The 20,739-nt window shown below is 41.1% G+C and overlaps 1 protein-coding gene across 1 annotated transcript in view; it reads right to left on the reverse strand.

Moving 5' to 3' along the window:
* Nox3 (NADPH oxidase 3) overlaps positions 1 to 20,739 on the reverse strand; it is a 61,806-nt gene that overhangs the window by 32,043 nt on the left and 9,024 nt on the right. Inside the window, exons 5-9 of the mRNA XM_037200386.1 lie at positions 18,469 to 18,614; positions 15,796 to 15,977; positions 10,033 to 10,162; positions 4,673 to 4,765; positions 2,366 to 2,619 (exon numbers count right to left, since the gene is read on the reverse strand). Coding sequence (XP_037056281.1) covers positions 2,366 to 2,619; positions 4,673 to 4,765; positions 10,033 to 10,162; positions 15,796 to 15,977; positions 18,469 to 18,614 — 805 coding nt within the window. The remainder of the gene's footprint in view (positions 1 to 2,365; positions 2,620 to 4,672; positions 4,766 to 10,032; positions 10,163 to 15,795; positions 15,978 to 18,468; positions 18,615 to 20,739) is intronic.

A 20,739-nucleotide genomic window follows, 5' to 3' on the forward strand; every position in this document is an offset into this window, starting at 1 on the left:
TATCTGCAGAGTCATCTCCTGATCCCTGGATAAATTCTGGCTTCTGTGTTTATTCACCTGCCATCCCTTTGATCTGGACTTGGTGTTTTAATGCAAAGTAGGAAGTTATTCCTCTCACAGCAGCCGAGTCTTACTTGCTCCTTGATGCTCCACACCATCAGCCTCCTTCCTCATTTTTTCTGAGCTGAGGGTCATTGGTAACTAACATAACCACTGGTATAATCTAGGGTATTTGGCCTTTATGACTTTGCAGCTAATTGTGGTTAAGCCTTTCTGGGAACTCACACATTGTGCCAAGGCCGTTATGGAACCTAATCCTACATCAAATAAATATTAAGATAACTGTGATCTCACTCTTAAGATATAAAAATGTAGTTCTCATAGAATTGGACAGTAGGATGATGGTTGGCTGGGGAGGGTTGGGAATGGGGAAAGGGGACTGGGAGGTGTCCATGAAAGGAGATCTAAGCACAGCCATATAGGAAGGGCACTGGAGAGATCACACAGCAGAGGAGATCACACAGCACAGCAAGGCTACTGTAATCAGTGACGATCTATTATAATCTTGAAAAATGCAAAGGGAGTGCACGCTACATGTTCTCATCGTGGAAGGGCTAACTGTGCAAACAGCTGCTCACTAGACTTAACATAAAGTACATATATAAACATAGTATGCATATATAAACATGATGTGCATATATAAACATGATGTGCATATGTAAATGCAATGTACATGTACTTCGATAATCAGCACATGTAATTTCGTCTGTCAGTTACCAAAAACTAAGAAGATTAGGAGGGTTATATCCATGAAGGACAAAGGAGTGGAGCAGATGTACCCAGAGAGGCCCCAGAGATCAAATCCTGTCGGACCTCCCAGGGACACTCCATAGACAAGAAGCAGCATGCAGTGTTTTCTGTGGGTTGATTGAAAGCTAGCTGGGTGGCGAAGGGAAGAATGTTTGGCAGACTAAGTAACTGGATACACACAGAGCCGAAGCAAGGATAACAAAGAAGTTGAAGGTATAAAACTTAACAAAGGAAGAGAAGGGCAGGTAAGCAAGCAGACATGGTAGGTAATTGTGTTGTATTGTTTGTGTGTGTGTGTGGGAGTTACTTCCTTCTACATTTGTCCCTAATTTTAGGCATTTTCACTTTGTTTTAAATCTTAGAATCCTGTTTCATTGCTTATTCTTTATTACTCATCTTTGACAGGAAGGCATGCATCCATTCCACCCACTGGACAAAACCAGTGTGTCATCCTTATGGTCCACCTTCCCTGGAGAGCGGGAAAGGGGCAAAAGGCTCACTTCATTTCATGCCTTATACTTGTACTGGTGCTTACTTAGTCATCAATAAATATTTGTCATAATTGAGCTAAAGAGTATGCACTAGGTTGAAGGTGTTACTGTTTTCTGCTATGTTATCTTTACGTGTTTGACATTGTTCTTAACCCTGGAGATGCAGCAGAAGGGATAACAGCATCTCACCTGCAGGAACTTCCATATAACTATGCACCACGGTGTTTTATAAGTAAAGTCAACATGTGGTGGCTACTGTCCCCTGAGAAAGGTACAAGTAGACTTTGTTTTTTAATGATTCATTAAAATATTCAGTTTGAAAATTGTTTTTTCTCATCTTTTTCTGTTGTCTCATTTTTTGGCCCTATTCCATGGACTTCATGTACTATTGGATGATTTTATAGGAGTGGGGAATGACCTTCTTGTTCACTTAAAGGAGCCAAGGCATGACCATGCACACAGGGTCTTGGGTCAAATGCCTGGGCTGCTCTGAATAGAGCAGCGGTATGGGCAGAAACATGATTAATATGAGAAAAAGCCCTGACGTCAATGCCTTATACTATGTATTGGAAAATAGGGTTGCAGAGATGAGTAGTCTCTCTAGATGTCTCCTATACATTACCATGTGGTAATGTAGGAACAGTACAGGTCAAGTCCAGCAATGACCAGAATAGAGCATCCTTCTTCAGAAGACCAGCCTTTGCAAATACAGTCTGAAACCCCAGTCTGTGATGGGAGAGAGCTCATGACTCATGGCAGGCTGTACATAATTAGACAAGAGCTGCTTTTAGATCTGGAAAGGAAACTGTTCTTCCTGGATCATCGCCTACTTTTGTTGAACATTTATTTATTTTTACAGAAATGTACTTGCTTCTCTTAAATTATACATTTTATGAAGACTTTCCTTTTTTTTTTTTTTTTTTTTTTTTAACGAACCCAAGCTTGAAGTCTGGTATAAAGCAATCTCTGAAATTGACAATTTATTGATGCATTTAGATATCTTCCTGTTTGAAGTATTGCGACTTGAATGAAACAGTGATTTTTTTTTGGGGGGGGTGTCTCACCTTGGCATATTACAGAGCTCCCTGGGGGCCTGTCCCTCTGCCCCAAAGGCTTTCAATAATGCCTCTGTCCAGTCTCCAGATGCACGGATGTGCACACTGAAGAAGTCCTCCTGGGGAGCGGAGGTGAGTGTGAAGGGGTGCCATTCCAGAGGGGAGATGGATGGGCACTGGATAAAAATGTACTGTCCGGGCGCCATCTTGAAATCGCGCTTCTTCATGTGAAGTTCCAGGACTGTAGACGGGTGGCTCACCACCTACAACAGAGCAAGATAGCTGCAGGGATTCTCTCTCAGGTAAAACGACGAGAGCACAGTCTTTATTCCATCAAAGGCTTGCAAAATCATTAACTGCCTTTTTTTTTTTTTTTTTTTTTTGAGGTATAATTTCCTTAGACCATTGATATTTGTTCCCGCTTTCATGCCTGGACTTGCAACTTGAGCGATAATAGAGTTCACTGTGTAGGGCGCCGCGCTTGACTTTTACTAACTGCACGGGGTGGGGTGGGGGCAGGCAACATGGCAGGCACGTGACTCCGAGCCCCACATGACTCCACGCCCCACGTGACCCCCACGCCCCACGTGACCAAACTTCCCTGAGCCCAGATAACCATTTCTAATTGAGTATAAGCGGGCATGAATGCATAGCCCATAATTTTACTCGAGCTTATTAAAATAATTGCCACACCATCTTTACTTTAAAAAACAAAAACCCCTAGCAGTAATTTGTTATGTTTGGCAGTTACTTGCATGTTTTATCAATCTCTTGAGAATTAACCCTGGAATTTTCTTCATGGTGAAGGAAAAAAATACCAGCCTTCCACTTCTCCCCAAAATGTTTTATTTGTTGCGTTTTTTACTAAGTACTGTCTGGGTTCTAAGTTTTGGGTAGAGGGAAGCCCTGTAAAGCTTCTACAAGGATTTTATGCTAATGACTCATCTGAGGACAGAAGCAGTTGCCCTCCGTAGATATCCAATGTTTCATGAAAACTCTGCATACCTCCACGTCTTTTATAGTAAACACATACAAGAACACAATCCAGTATGTGAATACTGGGATGACACCTTTTCATGTGAGGAGCCCCTCACAGCATTTTATTCTTGAGTTCTGGGCTTCTGCTCTCCCTTCTGACATTGCCTCAGATGGAGCTGCAAAATGGTCTTCCCAGCGACAGGTGTAGTTTCCCATACATGTTCCAGTCTGGGTTGACATCCCGTGGTAATAAACTGAACTCAGCAAGATAGAAACACACTAGAGCATTCCCTTGTTCATCTTCTTTCTATGAGACAGTGAAGGGTTGTAGTGTTCTGTTAAAATTGTACTAGCTAGCACTTGGGTAGATGTAGTGGCTGGTTTTGTGTGTCAACTGGACACAAGCTAGAGTTATCAGAGAGGAAGGAGCCTCTGTTGAGGAAATGCCTCCATGAGATCCAGCTGTAAGGCATTTTTCTCAACTAGTGATGAATGGGAGAGTGCCCAGCCCATGGTGGGTGAACCATCCGTGGTCAGGTGGTCCTGGGTTCTATAAGAAAGCAGGCTGAGAAAGCCATGGAGGACAAGCTAGTAACAGCACTCCTCCATGGCCTCTGCATCAGTTTTTTTTTGGTCACGGTGTTTTGTCATAGCAATAGCAACCCCAACTAGGACAGTAGTAGAGTACTTTGAACTTCTGTCAACCTGGGGGTAATGCTTTTTCTGCCTGTCTGTTCCTATATTCCTTCAGCATGAAGCAAAAATTAAAGAGCCATAAGGATGAATAGCAAGACAGGAAAGTCCTACCACGGTGCATACCACTAAACAGGGTAGAACACTGTGTATGTCCACCCTCTCCACCTTAATCTTCCAGTACCCTTCATATCCTGAACCTGTGGCTTCATCTCAAGCCTGTGCTCAGTACTCCCAGGTAAGACTGTGAATGCTTGAAGCTGTGTGAGTGATACTGGCATGCTTGCAAATTTTCACCTTGATATGGTATCTGAAGCTACTATGGTCAGTGTAAAGCATTCTTAGTAGTTTCCTTGTCTTTTCCTCACTGGAGAGAAACCATAATAAAGAGAAATATAGCTAACTCCAGTGCCATGCCATAAGCTTTGATCAGAATTGCGTGTGCCAGCATGGAGCCTTGATCCCTGTCTCCAGTAAAATTGGTTGTACTGAAAGATGCTCCGATGCAAGCAATTATTAGAACAGAAGATGAGCCTCTAAATTACAGGCCGTTCTGCAATAAAAATGGCAAATTAAAAACTTGGGCTAATAAAAAATTTTCATCTACACTCAGGCTTTTATTCAGACATAAAGCTACAAGCATACCTTGGTAATGACAACTTCTTGTTGAAATCTCCAAGACCTAATTATTCTTTCACATGCGTACAAGACCACAGGGCCCAAAGCCCATTTCCAGGCCTGGAGAGAGAGGAGGAGAGAGATGAAAATCCAAAAATTTCTAATTTGCACCGTATCAATTTATAGTATGATAACTATAAGGGCCTAAGATACTTCCCTTAAGATTGGAGCAGCTATCAACAACCAAGATGTCTCTGTGTACTAAATACGATAACATTTAATTATTCCTTAAAGTCTACAATCTTATTTAGGAGATTAAATCCTCCTCTATGGGTTTTTATGCTTACTTGATCAATGATGCCTTTATGTAATTAGAAATAATTGAATTTTCAAAGAAATAAGAAAGGCAGATTGGTGTTTATGTTATGTATGATAGGGTTGTAAATGCTCCCCAAACCCAGCCAAAGTCAAAGGCTTACAAAAGAGCATTTTTCAGCCAACATAAGGAGTTTCAAATAGTAGTGTTGGAAGCCAATAGTGCCTCACAACTAGGGGATCTGTCTGAATACAGACATCCACCGTCTCCCTGGCCCCATACACACAATGTTATCTAGAATGAAAAAAAAAAAATCAAGCTAGCTTCTTGAACACCTTGAGTCTCAGAGGATCAGAAACAAAGGCATCAACAATTGTTTGGAGAGCTATGATAGTGAACATTTTCATGCTTAAAAAAAACCACTATTACTAAGATATTACTTATTATGTTATTTTTTGAGGATAATCTTCATTATAGATGACCCACTATTTGGCAGCCTCTTCTTATCTTCGGTGCTGTGTATAACATAAGGGTTGTTTCTCCAGTAGATGGGAAGGAATGGGAACTTATAATTTTTGTGGTTCAGTGTTAAACAATCCTTACATTGTGTGTGTGTCAGGCATTGATATATGATATAGCCTCTTCATTTCATAGAAGAAGAAATGGAGGCTCAGTCTGATCAAGCCACTCCTTCGACATGATAATGTATCTGGTGAGGATGTTGGGGTGGGTGGGCCCAGCACACAGGTTCTGTTTTTATAGAATCTCAGCTGCCTCCCTTGAGTACTAACTATACAGCAGACATGGATTCCCACTGCTTCCTGACTAACACTGGAATAGATCCCGAAGCTTGCTTTATTAAACAGCAGCGATTCCTGAGATTATTGAATTTTAGATGTCAAGGTTTTTTTTTTTTTCCTCTGAAATCTTGCCTTAATCTTATAGAAAAAAAACAAAACATAAACGAACTCTGATTTTCTGAGAATGGGTTTGAGTTGCCGACGGAAGCTTGGCTGGATATCAGAGAGCCTCATTGGACCTCAAGGCTTGGAAAATGTTCTTGAATTTCCTTCTCGCCATTCTGAATCTACCATGATCTAAGTTCTTCAATAAGATCTTGGGAGCAGGGAAGGCACACCCTTCTTTTGAGTTGGTGTGTCCTTTGAATGCTTACTACTCATTATGTCCTTACTGGATCCATCTTCAAGACCATAGCTTTTTGATATAATTTTTATTTCTTTTAAATTATCTTTCTTATTTTTAGTCCTTTCCCTCCCTCCCTCCCTTCCTTTTTTTTTTCTGTTAGTCCTGGCTTTGTTTGCATGGTACTTGTCCTCACCTATCAGCCCCTCTGCTTCTTTCCTGGGGGCCTCTTGCTTGCTTGATAAACACGAGGATTTATTCAGGCAACACCAATCAATTTGACCCACTTTTTCTGCCTGAGTGGGATTCAGCAACGTGTTCAGAATAGGAGGGAGGATGAACCCTTTTGTCAACTTGTGCTATGGTGAGGCAGTGAAGTTGACCAGAGGAGGAACACAGAGGACATGGCGGAAGGATGGAGATGGAGCTGGACCAAGTCAGTGAAGCCGTAGCTTCCTCATGCTTGAATAGGCCAGAAAGTATTTTAAGCTGTGGTTTGGATATTTAGAGATATGACAGCAACAATTCTTTCTACACGAGAGAAAGATTTGCAAAGACATTCACGTAGTCTTTGTGTATTTTCATAAATAATCTTCCATAGCCATTTGAAAACACACATTTTAGACATCACAAAGTTCATTTTGGTGGTGTCAAATCAGCCATGGCCTCTGATTTTTCCACATTGATGAAATGGAATGAGTTATTTTTCTTTCCATGGTTAGTCAGGAAGGAGAATGTAAGCCATTAATCCTTGGCTCTAGCTCTATGCTGCTATATAAATTGCTCCAGGAGAAGATAGTGAAGCTTATTTATACTGTGATACTCCCAGAGTCCCTTAGAAGTTCAGGAGTGAGGTGAGATACAGTCAGTGATAATAGGAAAGTGCTCCAGCTGTGGGAATCAGCATAGATGGAGAGATCATGTTCCTGTCTTTTATCCTGTATTTTCAGATACTTCATGAAATGTGTGTGTGTGTGTGTGTGCGCGCGCGCGCGCGCGCGCGCGCGCGCATGTGTACCTGCGTGCATTCCTGCCTGCCTGCCATGGCCAACTTTGGGTATTGTTCCTCAGGAGCCTTCCACATTGTTTTTTGGAATAGGATCCCTCACTGAGACCGGAGGTTCACTGATTAGGCTGAGGTGATTGATTGGCCAGTGAGCCCCAAGGAGCTGCCTATCTCCACCTGCCAGTGTTCGGATTACAAACACACTCTGCTATGCCAGCCTTTTGCGTAGGTGCTGGGGACTGAACTTAAGTCCTCACACCCGCACGCAAAGCTCTTTACTGACTGAGCCGTCTCCCCAGCTCACATCTTGGGCTTTTGTATATTTGAATTTTGCATTTTTCAAACTGGAAAATGATTGGAGAACATTCTTATTTATGTCCCTGCCAAGTTCTTGAATGTTTTGGGTTTATTCACAGATATAAAAATGATGCTGGGAACACAGAAAGGAAGTCTTGGAAGAAGGTCAGAGATTCGGAAGGAATGTCATAGGATGTGGGGAAGAAATGCCACAGGCTGCCACAAAGTCAGGAGGTTGTTTTTTTTTTTTTTTTTTTTTTCATGGTGTGGCTTTGCTTGGAATGAATGGCCTTTGTATCAGAGGCAACACTTTGAAACACCCTCCACCTCACTGTCTCCATCTCTTAAAGGGTCTGAAATGTTTAGTGTATCAGCTTCTTTAGTACTGAAAAACCATATGAATTCTTAGCTTTTCTGTTTCCTACTCCAAAACTGTTCAGAAAAATCACAGTACAGTGAGTGCATTATACAGAATTAAAAACACGTTGATTTAACAGCAGCAACAGTGAAACTTGATACCTCCGTTTTTATTCCTACCAGAAGATAAGGGCAGGCTGGCTTTGCTTTTGTTTTATGTGTGTGGTTATGGATAGAGTATTTTTTATAGACAACGACCTCTCCTTGGGTAAGACTCTTATGCCCAAGTCCTGTGTTTGTCTCCTGATGTGCAAGCAGGGTGACATACCACTTGATGGACGTTTACTGATTGACTCTACCCGGGTTCAAACTTTCCCTCTTACCATTTACATTATTCCTAGAAAGTGAAAAGAACAGAGCCGTATGATTACGATCTGCAGGAAAAAGGAACCAATTCCTTGCTTAAGGAGGACCAAGCTAGACTGAATGCATGAGCAATACTCAAATCTGCAGGCTTGTATGCCTGTGAGCTAGGGGAGAAAAGGGGGCAGGGGATTTCTTTGGACAGTGTATACAAGGTGATGGACAAAAGGTTCTCTGATTCAACATTGCATCACTGATGAATATTCTACAGACAAAATCTTCATAAAAAATGCCCCAGAAAGAGAGGCCAAGAGGACTGAATTGAGTCTTGTTAAGCGGTATTCTGTCCGGTGTAGTGAAGCACGGGACCCCTCGGTGTCCTTGGAATGCCTTTCTGGTCCAGCGTCCATAAGACATCAGAGGGAATATTGTACAGGCCAGCCAAGCGGTAATTGCACAGCCCACACACGCTTTGGATCAGGATCCATTAAAAATAATGGGCAAGAGTGACGCTGTGAGTTTGGGTGTGCAAAGAGGTGTAACGGGGGAGTTAGCAAGAGATGGGGGAAGTTCCCCCCTCTTAATCATAATTAATGCCAACATACACTGCTGGAAGCAGGTCCTGGTCTGTATTCATGAGGTGTGGGAGAGTATTGATTTTTTTTTTTTAATGGAGATGCTGTGGCTGAAAATTTTAGAGAGGTATTCATGTTCTTCATTAATATGCAGGCTGGATAGTGACTACCGAGAGTTGAGTTTAAGACAGAGACAATCTATACCAGCCATTAAAAGAACCACAGTCTAATGGGCACGTCTCTCAGTTTTAAACATTTCTCCCAGCAGTTTCACCCTTAAAATATGACAGTGGATTTACTGTATTCGAGAACTTTAAAAAAAATGATTATTGATATTCTTGGATGGCATTGTTTAACTTCCCCAATCCTCACAATTTATATGCTATTATATTCTATTATCCATTTTAAATGACACACATTTTGGGCGCTTGCTGCCTCCTCATTTTCATTTTCCATTTTTGTTTGTTTTGAGACAAGGTCTCTTATCTTCCGAGATGGTTAGGCTTTGGGGGGACCTCCCGTGTAGCTGATGATTCTCCTGCTTCTATGCTCTGAGTGCTGAGGTTACAGACATGTGCTTCCCTGCCTGCTGGGGTGCTGGGGTTTAAACTCAAGGCTTGGTGTGCACTAGGCAAGCACTCTGCCAACTACAGCCTCCGCTTCCTCCTCCTCCTTTTAATGTAGGTACTTCGTGTACTTCCTGCCACGTGTCAATCATCCAGTTAAAGGTTTGTACTTTCCTAATATATTGGAGACCCAACAGGAGTATTGTTCCTGTTCACTAATGTTACTGACTGCAATGTCTGCTGCATACCCAGAAAACGTCGCTTTCAAAAATCACTAAATTAATACTCAAGCTAATTTAAATCTAGTCTTGGTTAACATTGAGTTTCATTTGAACAAAAGCAATTGGACACCCCTAATTCTTTGGACTGCAAAAAGTTGTAGAAAGAAAGAAGGTAAGCTTATGAAGAGGCTTCGTCCTCTCAGTTACTCAGGAGACAGGCGGAGGGCTAGTGAGGAGGCAGAGGGTGGTGAGTCACCAGGCTAGCTACCTCGGAGCTATTACTCTGCTGTTATGAAGTCCTGCAATATCAGACATCCATATTTAAGCCCGAGGAGCACACATTTCAAAGCCGCATAAAGTGCTTTTGGCAGTAAATCTCTTTTAAAATTATCCATAACTCGATTTCTCCATTAGCCCACTTAATAAAAAGTTGGCTTCACCTAGTGGTGACATGGGCGGCTTCTTTTTTCAAGTCTATAAAAGCTCTCGTTATTTTAACTGTGGGGACAGTTATTTTTAAAAAGCTCCTGGGTTCACTCTTACCGAAGGTTCTTTGCCAGAAAATTGAGGTACCGGGCACAAAGCAGCTGCCTCCCATTCGGCATAGTGCTCTCTGCAGAAGGTGACATTGTGGAGCCGGAGACTCTCTGGCGTTTGGCCTCGAACAATCCGACTTAGAAAAACACACACATACACCACACCAAAACACAAAGCACAAAACATGTCAAGCTGATTTTGTGCGGTGTCTTTGCACAGATTTATACTCTGCAGTGGGTTCCAGAAAAGCACTTCCATCTCTTGAAACTCGGGCTGCCTCTCACTTCCCTCGGCATCTTTAAAAATAGGCATTTAAAAAGCTTTGGATAACTTTGAAGATCCCAGAAAAGAAGTGCCCCTCTGTGGTCTCCTGTGTCACATTGAAAGTGTCTATATTAGAGAATTCATAATGAAGGAAATTGTTTGAACACATCCTTTTGTAGACTGTTGAATTTAATTAGGTTTCATCTCGCTCTGATTGCTGATTTGGGCTAATTGGCTAACTTTGTACGATTGGTTCCTTTTGCAGATTGATTTAACTTCTACCCTTCTTAGCTTGTTTCTGAGCGCTTAGAAGTTTCAAGTGAATAAGTCAAAAGAAGTGCCCAGAATAATGGTATTTTTCCCCCCAGTGACCACTAGTGGGCTTAGCATTTGACAAGGTCAAAACAGGTCACTTTGAAAGGTGTCTTTGAGGCTGTATTGATACATTTAAAAGTAGAAAGAGAGTCCTGAATGAATGGAGCACTGGATAAAGAGTCCGGTAATCCTACTGTATTGCATTTGTTACAGATGCATGACTAACTGACCTTTGCAAATTGCTTTGGCATCAACTCACAGGATGACTTTACATCACTGAGGTAATAGAATCGGGGAGCTGCTCAATTCCTGGGTGCTTTATGAAGAAGATGCATTGGTTTATTTTGAGAAACTAGGTTCTCATAGACCAGAAACATCAGCATCTCAGAAACACATGTCTTGGCTGTGGAGTAGTAATCTCCTTTGGTATTACAGGATGTGTGTGTGTGTGTGTGTGTGTGTGTGTGTGAGGTAGGGAAGCTCTTGGGAATAGTGTGATGTCAGTTGGAAATGATATGTTAGCCTCTGACTCTGTTCCTTGTAAGTCACTCAAACTTGGTAACATTCTTTTGAGTCAGGTGAGCAAGACTATTTGTGAATCCCCAGGGCACAAATGATGGTCAGCGAAGGTGGGTGAATGATAAATGGGAGGCATATTGTAGACACCATGCATTTTGGTACCTTCATCCTTAGATGTTAGGCAACCATCCCCATGCTTTCTACAGGAGGTTCTAGATCATTCCATATGCATATTATTTTAAAAAATAAAAAGTTTAAAATTTCTCTGTTTATACCATTGTGTAATAGGTAGATTAGTGACCTTTAATGCCTTCCTGCAATCCTACAACTACTTGGCATTTTGTATAGAACTTGCAAATCACTTTTGATGTAAACAGTAGCTGCAGAATATGTCAAAATGAGATTAAATAAGGTCCTTATCCCCAAGTAAGCCTTTCAGTAAGGTTGTGATAACTCCAGCATCCTCCTGTGAGATACTGTTTGTGCACAAAAACATCTTCAGCAAGTTACTGACCATTGGGATCCACTTGTGTTCTGACAGAAGGGATGTGGGTGCAGGGGAAATGGGTTTAGAGGATTACAGAAAGATTTTCCATGTTAAAAGGAGGATCACAACTGAAATTTCTTTTTTTGTTGTTATTTTTAATAAATTTTTTTTATTAAGAGATTTTTCTATTCATTTTACATACTAACCACAGATTCCCTTGTCCCGCCTCCTCCCACCCTCCAGCCTACCCTCCAAGCTACCCCCCCCCATTCCCACCGCCTCCAAGGCAAGGTCTCCAGTGGGGAGTCAGTAGAGCCTGGTACCTTCAGTTGAGGCAGGTCCAAGCCCCTCCTTCCTGCACCAAGGCTGCGCAAAGTGTCTCACCATTGGCACTAGGTTCCAAACTATGAGTGGAAAAAGTGCAGAGACAACTAGCCAAACTAGTGGAAACACATGAACTGTGGACCAATAGCTGAGGAACCCCCATGGTACTGTACTAGGCCCTCTGGATAAGTGAAACAGTTGTTGAGTTTGAACTGTTTAGGGGGCCCCTAGGCAGTGGGATTGGGACCTGTCCCTAGTGCATGAGCTGGCTTTTTGGAACACACCAGCAGGCTTCCTACATACTAACAGAAAACAAATTGAAAAAGAGACTATGAAAGTATTCCTATTCACAGAAGCCTCAAAGATGTCTAGAAATAAACTTTCAAAGTGGTGAAAGACCTTTATAGTGAAAAAATTAAATCTCTAAAGAAAGAAATGGAAGAAAATACTAGAAAGTGGAAAGGCTGCTTATACTCATGGATTGATAGAATTAATGTTGTGAAAAACAACCATTTTCACATTACAGACTCAGTACAACCCTAATCAGAATTCCGATGACATTATTCACAGAAGTAGGAAAAAATACTAAAATCAATATAGCACCACAAAAGACCCCAGCTAGTTAAAGCAATCCTGAGAAAAAAAGAACAATGCTGAGGGGATTACCATATCTTACTTTAAAGTACATTAAGAGACATAGTTATAAAAGAAGCATGGTACTGGAACAAATACAGACCTGTAGATCCATGACCCAAAGTAGAAGACTCAAACATAACTACACATCATTACAGCCATCTAATACGTGACAAAGATGCCAAAAATGCACACTGGAGGAAAGACAGCATCTTCCACAAAGGATGCTGGGAGAACGGGGTGTCTACATGCAGAAGAGTGAAATTAGACCCATATGTATTACCCTGCACAAATATCAACTTCAAATGGATCAAAGACTTGAGTGTGAAACCTGAAAACACTGATACAATTAGAAGAACACATAGACGGAATCCTACAAGACATAGGTGTAGGAAGGGACTTTCTGAATAGGTCTTCTTTCACTCAAGAGTTAAGGCCAACAGTTGACAAATGTGACTTCAAAAAACTAAAAATCTCTGTACAGCGAAGGAAACAATTAAGTGAAAAGGATGCTCCAGAGCAGGAACGAATGTTTGTTATCTGTACATCTGATAGGGGATTAATGTCCACAATATGCAAAGAATTCAGAAACCATGATTAAAACAAACAACCAATTAAAACATGAGCTATGGATCTGAACAGGGAGATCTCAAAAGAAGAAATAAAAACAGATAAGAAATACCTCAGTCGAATTTTTGGGATCACTTATGTATACTATCATGTCATCTGCAAATAGTGAAAGCTTGACTTCTTCCTTTCCAATTGTATCCCCTTGATCTCTTTATGTTGTCTTATTGCTCTGGCTAGAACTTCAAGTACTATATTGAATAAGTATGGGGAGAGTGGACAGCCTTGTCTTTTTCCTGATTTTAGTGGAATCGCTTTGAGTTTCTCTCCATTTTACTTTGATGTTGGCTGTTGGCTTTCTGTAAATTGCCTTTATTATGTTTAGGTATGTTCCCTGTATTCTGATCTCTCCAAGACCTTTATCATGAAGGGGTGTTGGATTTTGTCAAAGGCATTTTCAGCATCTATTGAGATGATCATGTGGTTTTTTTCTTTCAGTTTGTTTATATGGTGTATTACATTGACAGACTTTTGTTTATTGAACCACCCTTGCATCTCTGGGATGAAGCCTACTTGATCTTGGTGGATAACTGTTTTGATGTGTTCTTGGAGTCTATTTGCCAATATTTTATTGAGTATTTTTGTGTCAATGTTCATGAGGGAGAATGGTCTGTAGTTCTCTTTCTTTGGCTTGGGAATCAGGGTAATTGTAGCCTCAGAGAAGGAGTTTGGTAATGTTACTTCTGTTTCTATTGTGTGGAACAATTTAAAGAGTATTGGTATTATCTCTTCTTTGAATCTGGTAGAATTCTGCGTTGAAACCATCTGGTCCTGGGCTTTTTTTTTTTTTTTTTGGTTGGGAGACTTTTAATGACTGTTTCTATTTCCTTAGGGGTTATTGGTCTATTTAAATAGTTTATATGGTCTTGATTTAACTTAGGTATGTGGTACATATCCAGAAAATTATCCATTTCTTTTAGATTTTCCAGTTTTGTTGAGTACAGGTTTTTTAAGTATGACCTGATGATTCTCTGGATTTCTTCATTGTTAGTTGTTATGTCTCCCTTTTAATTTCTGATTTTGCTAATTTGGATGCTCTCTCTCTGCCTTTTGGCTAGTTTGGATAAGGGCTTGATGCCCTTCAACTGAAGAATGGATGAATAAAATGTGGTGCATATACACAATGGAGTACTACTCAGCAGAGAAAAACAATGACATCATGAGGTTTGCAGGCAAATGGATTGAACTAGAAAATATTATCCTGAGTGAGGTAACCCAGACTCAGAAAGACAAACATGGTATGTACTCACTCATAAGTAGATACTAGATGTAAAGCAAAGGATAACCAGACTGCAACTTACAACTCCAGGGAGGCTAGCCAGCAGGGGGACCCTAGGAAAGACACAGGGATCGCCTAGCAACAGAGAAATGGGTGAGATCTACATGAGCAAACTGTGGGTGAGGGGGGTAACTGAGGGCAAGGGTCGGGGGAAAGAGAGCTTAGGGGAGAGGGAGGTCCCAGCTGGAATGGGAACAGAGTGGGAGAACAAGGAAAGAGATACCATGATGAATGAAGACCCCATGGGAATAGAAAGAGGCAGAATGCTAGAGAGGTCCCCAGAAATCCACAAAGATGACTCCACTGTAGACTACTAGCAATGGTCGAGAGAGTGCCTGAGCTGACCTACTCTGGTGATCGGATGACTGAACAACATAACTGTCATGATAGAACCCTCATCCAGTGACTGATGGAAGCAGATGCAGAGATCCATGGCCAAACCACAGGTGGAGCTCCAGGAGTCCAATTGGTGAGAGAGAGGAGGGATTATATGAGAAAGAGATACCGAGACCATGATTGGAAAAAGCACAGAGACAAATAGCCAAACTGGTGGAAACACATGAACTGTGGACCAATAGTGAGGAGGCCCCATGGAACTGGATCAGGCCCTCTGGATAAGTGAGACAGTTGATTAGCTTGAACTATTTAGGAGGCCCCCAGGCAGTGGGCCCAGGAACTGTCTTTAGTGCAGGAGCTTGGCTGTTTGGAACCTAGGGCCTATGCTGAGACACTTTGCTCAGCCTGGGAGGAGGGGACTGGACCTGTCTCAACTGAATCTACCAGGCTGGGCTGACTCCCCAGAGGAGGCCTTGCCTTGGAAGAGGTGGGAATAGGGGGTGGACTGGGGGGAAGGATGGGGGTGGGAGGAGGGAGGACAGGGGAATCCATGGCTGATATATAAAATTAATTATAAAATAAAAAATATTTATTAAAAAGGAAATATCTCAAAGTGTTTAGCATCCTTAGCAATTAGAGCAATGCAAATTGAAACTACTCTGAGATTTCATCTTGAGCCTGTCAAAATGGCTAAGATTGAGAAAACAGCTGAGAAAAAATGCTGGTGAGGATGCAGGGGCAAGGGAGCCATCATTCACTGTTGGTGTGGTTGGAAACTGGTGCAGCAATTATGGAACTAAGTGTGGAGCATTCTCAAAGAACCAAAAGTAGATCAGCCACACCACTCAGCTCTACCACTCAAAGGACTTGGCAAATACTTGCTCAACAATGTTCAATGATGCTCTAGTCACAATTTCACAATAGTCAGGGAATGTGTATACATAGCGACGCAGATCTGAGCACCCTGAGTGTAACATGGACTTACCCTCCTCCATGGATGGCCAGACTGATGAAGAAGAAGATGAAAATGTGGTGTGTATACCAGAAGAGCTCATAAGAAGTCCGCCTGATGAGCTCAGTTGAAGAGGTCATAATCAAGATCAAAGCCAGAGAGATCACCAGGCCAGTAATCCCCGAGATTGTCATTAGTAGCTCAGTGGTTGTGCTCTAGGAGATACAAGGACCACCAAATCAATATTTTGGATTTTTGCACTTGGCTCAGGATCAGAACTAGAGGACCCAGGCAAAGAGCAATTTAGAGTGTTTGCTTCAGTGCACAGGACCTCAACAAGGTCCAGGTACACTTCAAGAAACCAGCTGTGCAAATTTTTCTTTCTTCCCCTGTCTTCCCCTGGGTATTTACTTTGCTCAAGTTTTATAAAATACCATGCCATTAAGTACATATTTTTCCATTTGCACGAATTAATTTTATTGTCAAACCTACTATTTTGTATTAGAAAACATTTGAAGAACATTGCTGCGGAATAAGCTCAAATTTCAAGTTTTTAATTTTTTTTAAGATTAAAAACGTGGCTCGCCATGCTTAATTGCATCTTCACATTAATAAACACTTTTTTGGGGAGAGGTTCCTTAGGGGCACTCCTAATAAAGCAGTCGCATGCTCTGTTCCCCTGGTGGTTATGCCTTGCTCTAGCTTTTTAATTGGAAGGACCATGACTTGCATTTCCTTCACATTATCTCAGGGGGGCTTGGAATAAGGCTTGGTAAATCCTCTGTGATCAATAAGGGTACAGCTATTCTTATCTGGTGGGTACTCCCCAAAGGGCAGGATTCTGACCCATGAGTATGAGGGGCAGTTCAGTAGCCTTTAAGAATATTAATTGCGAAGCATTTTGTTTTTATTGTGAGTTCCCATATTCTTGCTTTGCCATTAGTATTCATACCCTGTGTTCCCATCACTGAGCCAACTACCAGCTCAATAAACTCACACTATATCTTTTGTCAGTAAAACCTCATTAATTTAGGCTGCTTTGAGATTTGGAAGTAATTTGGACAGGGACTTCTCCATTGTTTACTTTCTTCTTTTCACAGAATAGAAAAGTGGAATAAAGCTGAAAGAGGGTATATGGAAAACATTTTAAAGATTTTTTTATAAGTACACTCAGAACTTTAGAAGTCAATTTACAGCATTTGATGTGCTAATTTAAAAATCTTTTTTTTTTTTTAAAAAAAAACTGTTAAAGCAATTTCTCCTTGTTTCCATGTGATACATTTATGGACTGGTCTGATTGCCATGAATAGTTTAAGGCAATCCCAGTGCATTGCCTATGAATTGCTTCAATGTATGTTTCGAGTTATTGATAATCATCTCTTCAAATACCCAAATTAGAGGGGCTTCTGAGCTTAATTAGTACTTACATAGTATATTGCTTCTAAAATTTTGAAACAACTGTGTTTGAAGTAGCTTAATTAGCTTGTTAAATTGCTTTAAAGGTTATTTATAATAAATACTATTTATTGCATAGTCTCTTCAAGATGTTGAGATTTATTCTTGAGTCTCTGGTGAGCAGTGAATTTTGTAAAGCCTTAGTAGGGGAAAATGTAGACCCAAACAGGTGGCCAGATAAATTCTGAGATTCAACAAAATGGCATTAAAGGCATTTCTGCATGCTTAGGGCATCTGTAGTTTTGATTTGTAGCTATGAAATTTGTGCTTCTAATTGCTGTCAGTTAAGAAAAGGGAATTCAGTTTATTAATGGCCTGATGTTGTAAGCCTTCATGAGAGAATCAAGAATTTGACTTGGAAGAATCTCTTCCTAACTATAATCTGAATTTTCCTTCTCAGATAAAGGAACATGAGCAAATCCACTGCTTATAGATAGGGCCCAGGCAATAACAGTCAGGGAGACCCCTATGGATGGGGTGTATGGCCTTAAGACTTTTCTTAGAAAACAGATTTTTTTTTCTAGGCAAAAAAAAAATTGGTCTTTGTTCCAATATGTCAGTCCATAGAAAAATGTTTGGATAAACCAGTAAGAGAAGATGTAAGAGTGAGCTGAGAGAGAGAAAGGTCTTTGCCTCTACCTTTACTATAGGATGCTGTGGCTGATTTTACTTTTTTCTTCCCAGAGACACTACTACTCTGTGCCTTTAGATATTAGCACTAATGGAATCACTGGCCATGTGGTTGTCATTCTGAAATGACCTTCCTCGATCAGTATTTGGTTTGGCAAACCAGCTGTTCACACATGTGCCAGAATAGGAGGTGCAGAGAACAGACCCAAAAAATGATTTGCAGGTTGAAAATGAAGCATCCACTTTATCATTTCTGGATTTAGATGCTATATGCTTTATGAATCTAATATCAGTGAAGGAAATATGATCAAGAGCCACTTTTAAAATTCATAATATTAGGGCTTTAATAGGTTTTTGCATTTCTAAAATATCATGTATATACTTTTACTTTAAATTAATTAAGCAGCGTATTGTTTTCTCCTTGCTCATATCCTTCCAGCCACATTAATGGTTGGAAAACTAGCTTTTCAAAAAGAAAGGTGAAATGGATATTAGCATTTGGCAGGAACCTCTTTTATCTAGCTCTTTTATATAAAGCTTTTGAAATCTATTGCTCTTGGTTCAGGGACTGGAAGAGAAGGATTCTGCAGAGGCGAGGCTGGTTAGCATGCACGAACTCACCGTAGACGAGGTGCGGACTGGATTGAGGTAGCTCTCATTTGGTGCATTGCCAAGTTTGGAAAGTGCAGCCAGCAGCCCCTCAGCATCCTTGGCCTGACCCAGATGGTAACGCTCCATGTTGAACAAATGTGCCACAATGTGGATCACTGAGGAAGAAGAGACATCGGACATAAGCTGTATTAAACTCATCCCTTTGAATTCTTTCAAAATATCATGCTGCTACCTTAAGTTTCTCTGTTATGGTTTTGGCAATTGCCAAGGATAAATGACTTATTTGTGCATTTTCCCCAGTGTCTTGAATGGAGTGGGACATATGGTGTATGGTTTACCACATGCATTTTAATTATATTAAAAAATAAAGTAATCTCAATTTGCCATGATTTAATTTCAAATATATAATCATTTTGGAAGTGATGTAAGTCATGATATCAAGACACGGTTATTGTGCTGGTTAGTTTTTATGTCAACTTGACACAAACTAGAGTCACCTAAGAGGAGGAATCTCAATTGAGAAAATGCCTCCATTGGAAGCTGTGAGCCAGTCTACAGGGCATTTTCTTAATTGGTGATTGATATGATAGGGCCTACTCCATTGTTGAGTGGAGCCATCCCTGGGCTGGTGGTCCTGGGTTCTATAAGAAAACAGACTGAGCAAGCCATGGGGAGCAAGGTAGTAAGCAGCACCCCTCCATGGCCTCTGCATCAGCTCCTGGCTCTTGGATCCTGCCTTGTTTGAGCTCCTGCCCTGACTTCCTCAGTGATGGAGACAAACTTTCCTCCCCAACTTGCTTTTTAGTCATGGTGTTTCATCATAGCACAATAGTGGTCCTAAGAAGACAGTTATATAGACAATGTAATTTATAAAGAAAGATGATATATTGATGTAAATAGAAATGCAAAGTTTCCCGAAAAAGTCAGAAAGAATTATTTCAGAATACTATGCATCACACACAGCAATAGACGTTTATTTGACATATAGGTTGATACCAGGGAGATATTGGCTTTGCATTTTTCTCAGACATATTTTCTCTACCTCTCTATATACTTTAACATGTATGTGTGTGTATAGGTACATACATATATATGCACTTATACATCTACACCACACACACACACACACACACACCACACACACACACGATGATTCTCACAGAATTTAAATGAACCAGTGTTTGTGAACCAAACATTCTTTCTGTGCTGTTAAGTACAGTGTGCTATCTAATTCTGAGAGTTGATGTTTAAATTCTAGGTAAACAGGACAAATTCAAGGATGCAGTATGATTTGGCCTGAAGATTCTGCATCCACGCTGCTCTCTCCTAGCTTGAGAACTCTGTTGGGAAGCCAGCAGTCCCGTTATCCCCATGGAGACCAAGGTGGGTGGCCAGTTGACACATGCCATTGTGATCAGACTCACGTGTGAATGCAGGGTTCATTATATAGTTACACAGTTTTCCCACTTTCATAACTTCTTCTGCATCCACAATGGGAAGTAGCTGTGCCAGCTGCTATTATAGTCTATACACATTGTGGGTGTGTTGTAGCATCCTCTATGATGGTTCGCTGTGATTAGAGGTGGGGCAGAATGAAGGGAAATGAAAACCAAGCATCTTCTGAGAGTATTGGGGATGGGGGGAAGCTCAGCCAGGAAAGGGCTTGCCATGTAAGCGTGAAGACTTGAGCCCTGTCTCTAGTACCTGTATAGGAGCTGGGCACAGCAGTGCAGGTTTATGACCTCAATGCTGGGTGGGGCAGAGGTGGGGAAAGAGGTAGATACTTGGAATTGCTGGCCAGCCAGTCTAGCTAAGAAATATGGTGAGCTCCAGGCTCAGAGAGAGACTCTGTCTCAAAAATATAAGGTAGAAAACAACTGAGGAAGACACCCAATGCCAACTTCCGGCCTCCATAGACCCATGTGCGCATGCATGAATGCACACACACAAGCCTTCTGCAAACACTGCTGCTACTTTGGTGTCTCTGGTCATAGCTGTGCACTTATTTAGACATGCCACCTTCCATTTAGCAGAATTATCTTTTTTTCTTACCTGAGCTTCTATCAAAATCAGTTCCTTTTCTGAGTAGTAAAGCTCTGCTTGCTCATGCTTTAAAACTCCATTCAAAAGTTGTTTTGTATACACACTCTTCAGTCACACACACATACACACACACAGAGACACAGACACAGAGACACAGAGACAGACAGACAGACACACACACACACACGATATTTGATTACAGCTTCTCAGAAAGTACTGTTCTGAACATTTATTTGA

Source organism: Peromyscus leucopus, chromosome 8a (assembly GCF_004664715.2).
Source record: "Peromyscus leucopus breed LL Stock chromosome 8a, UCI_PerLeu_2.1, whole genome shotgun sequence".
Classification (NCBI taxonomy): domain Eukaryota; kingdom Metazoa; phylum Chordata; class Mammalia; order Rodentia; family Cricetidae; genus Peromyscus; species Peromyscus leucopus.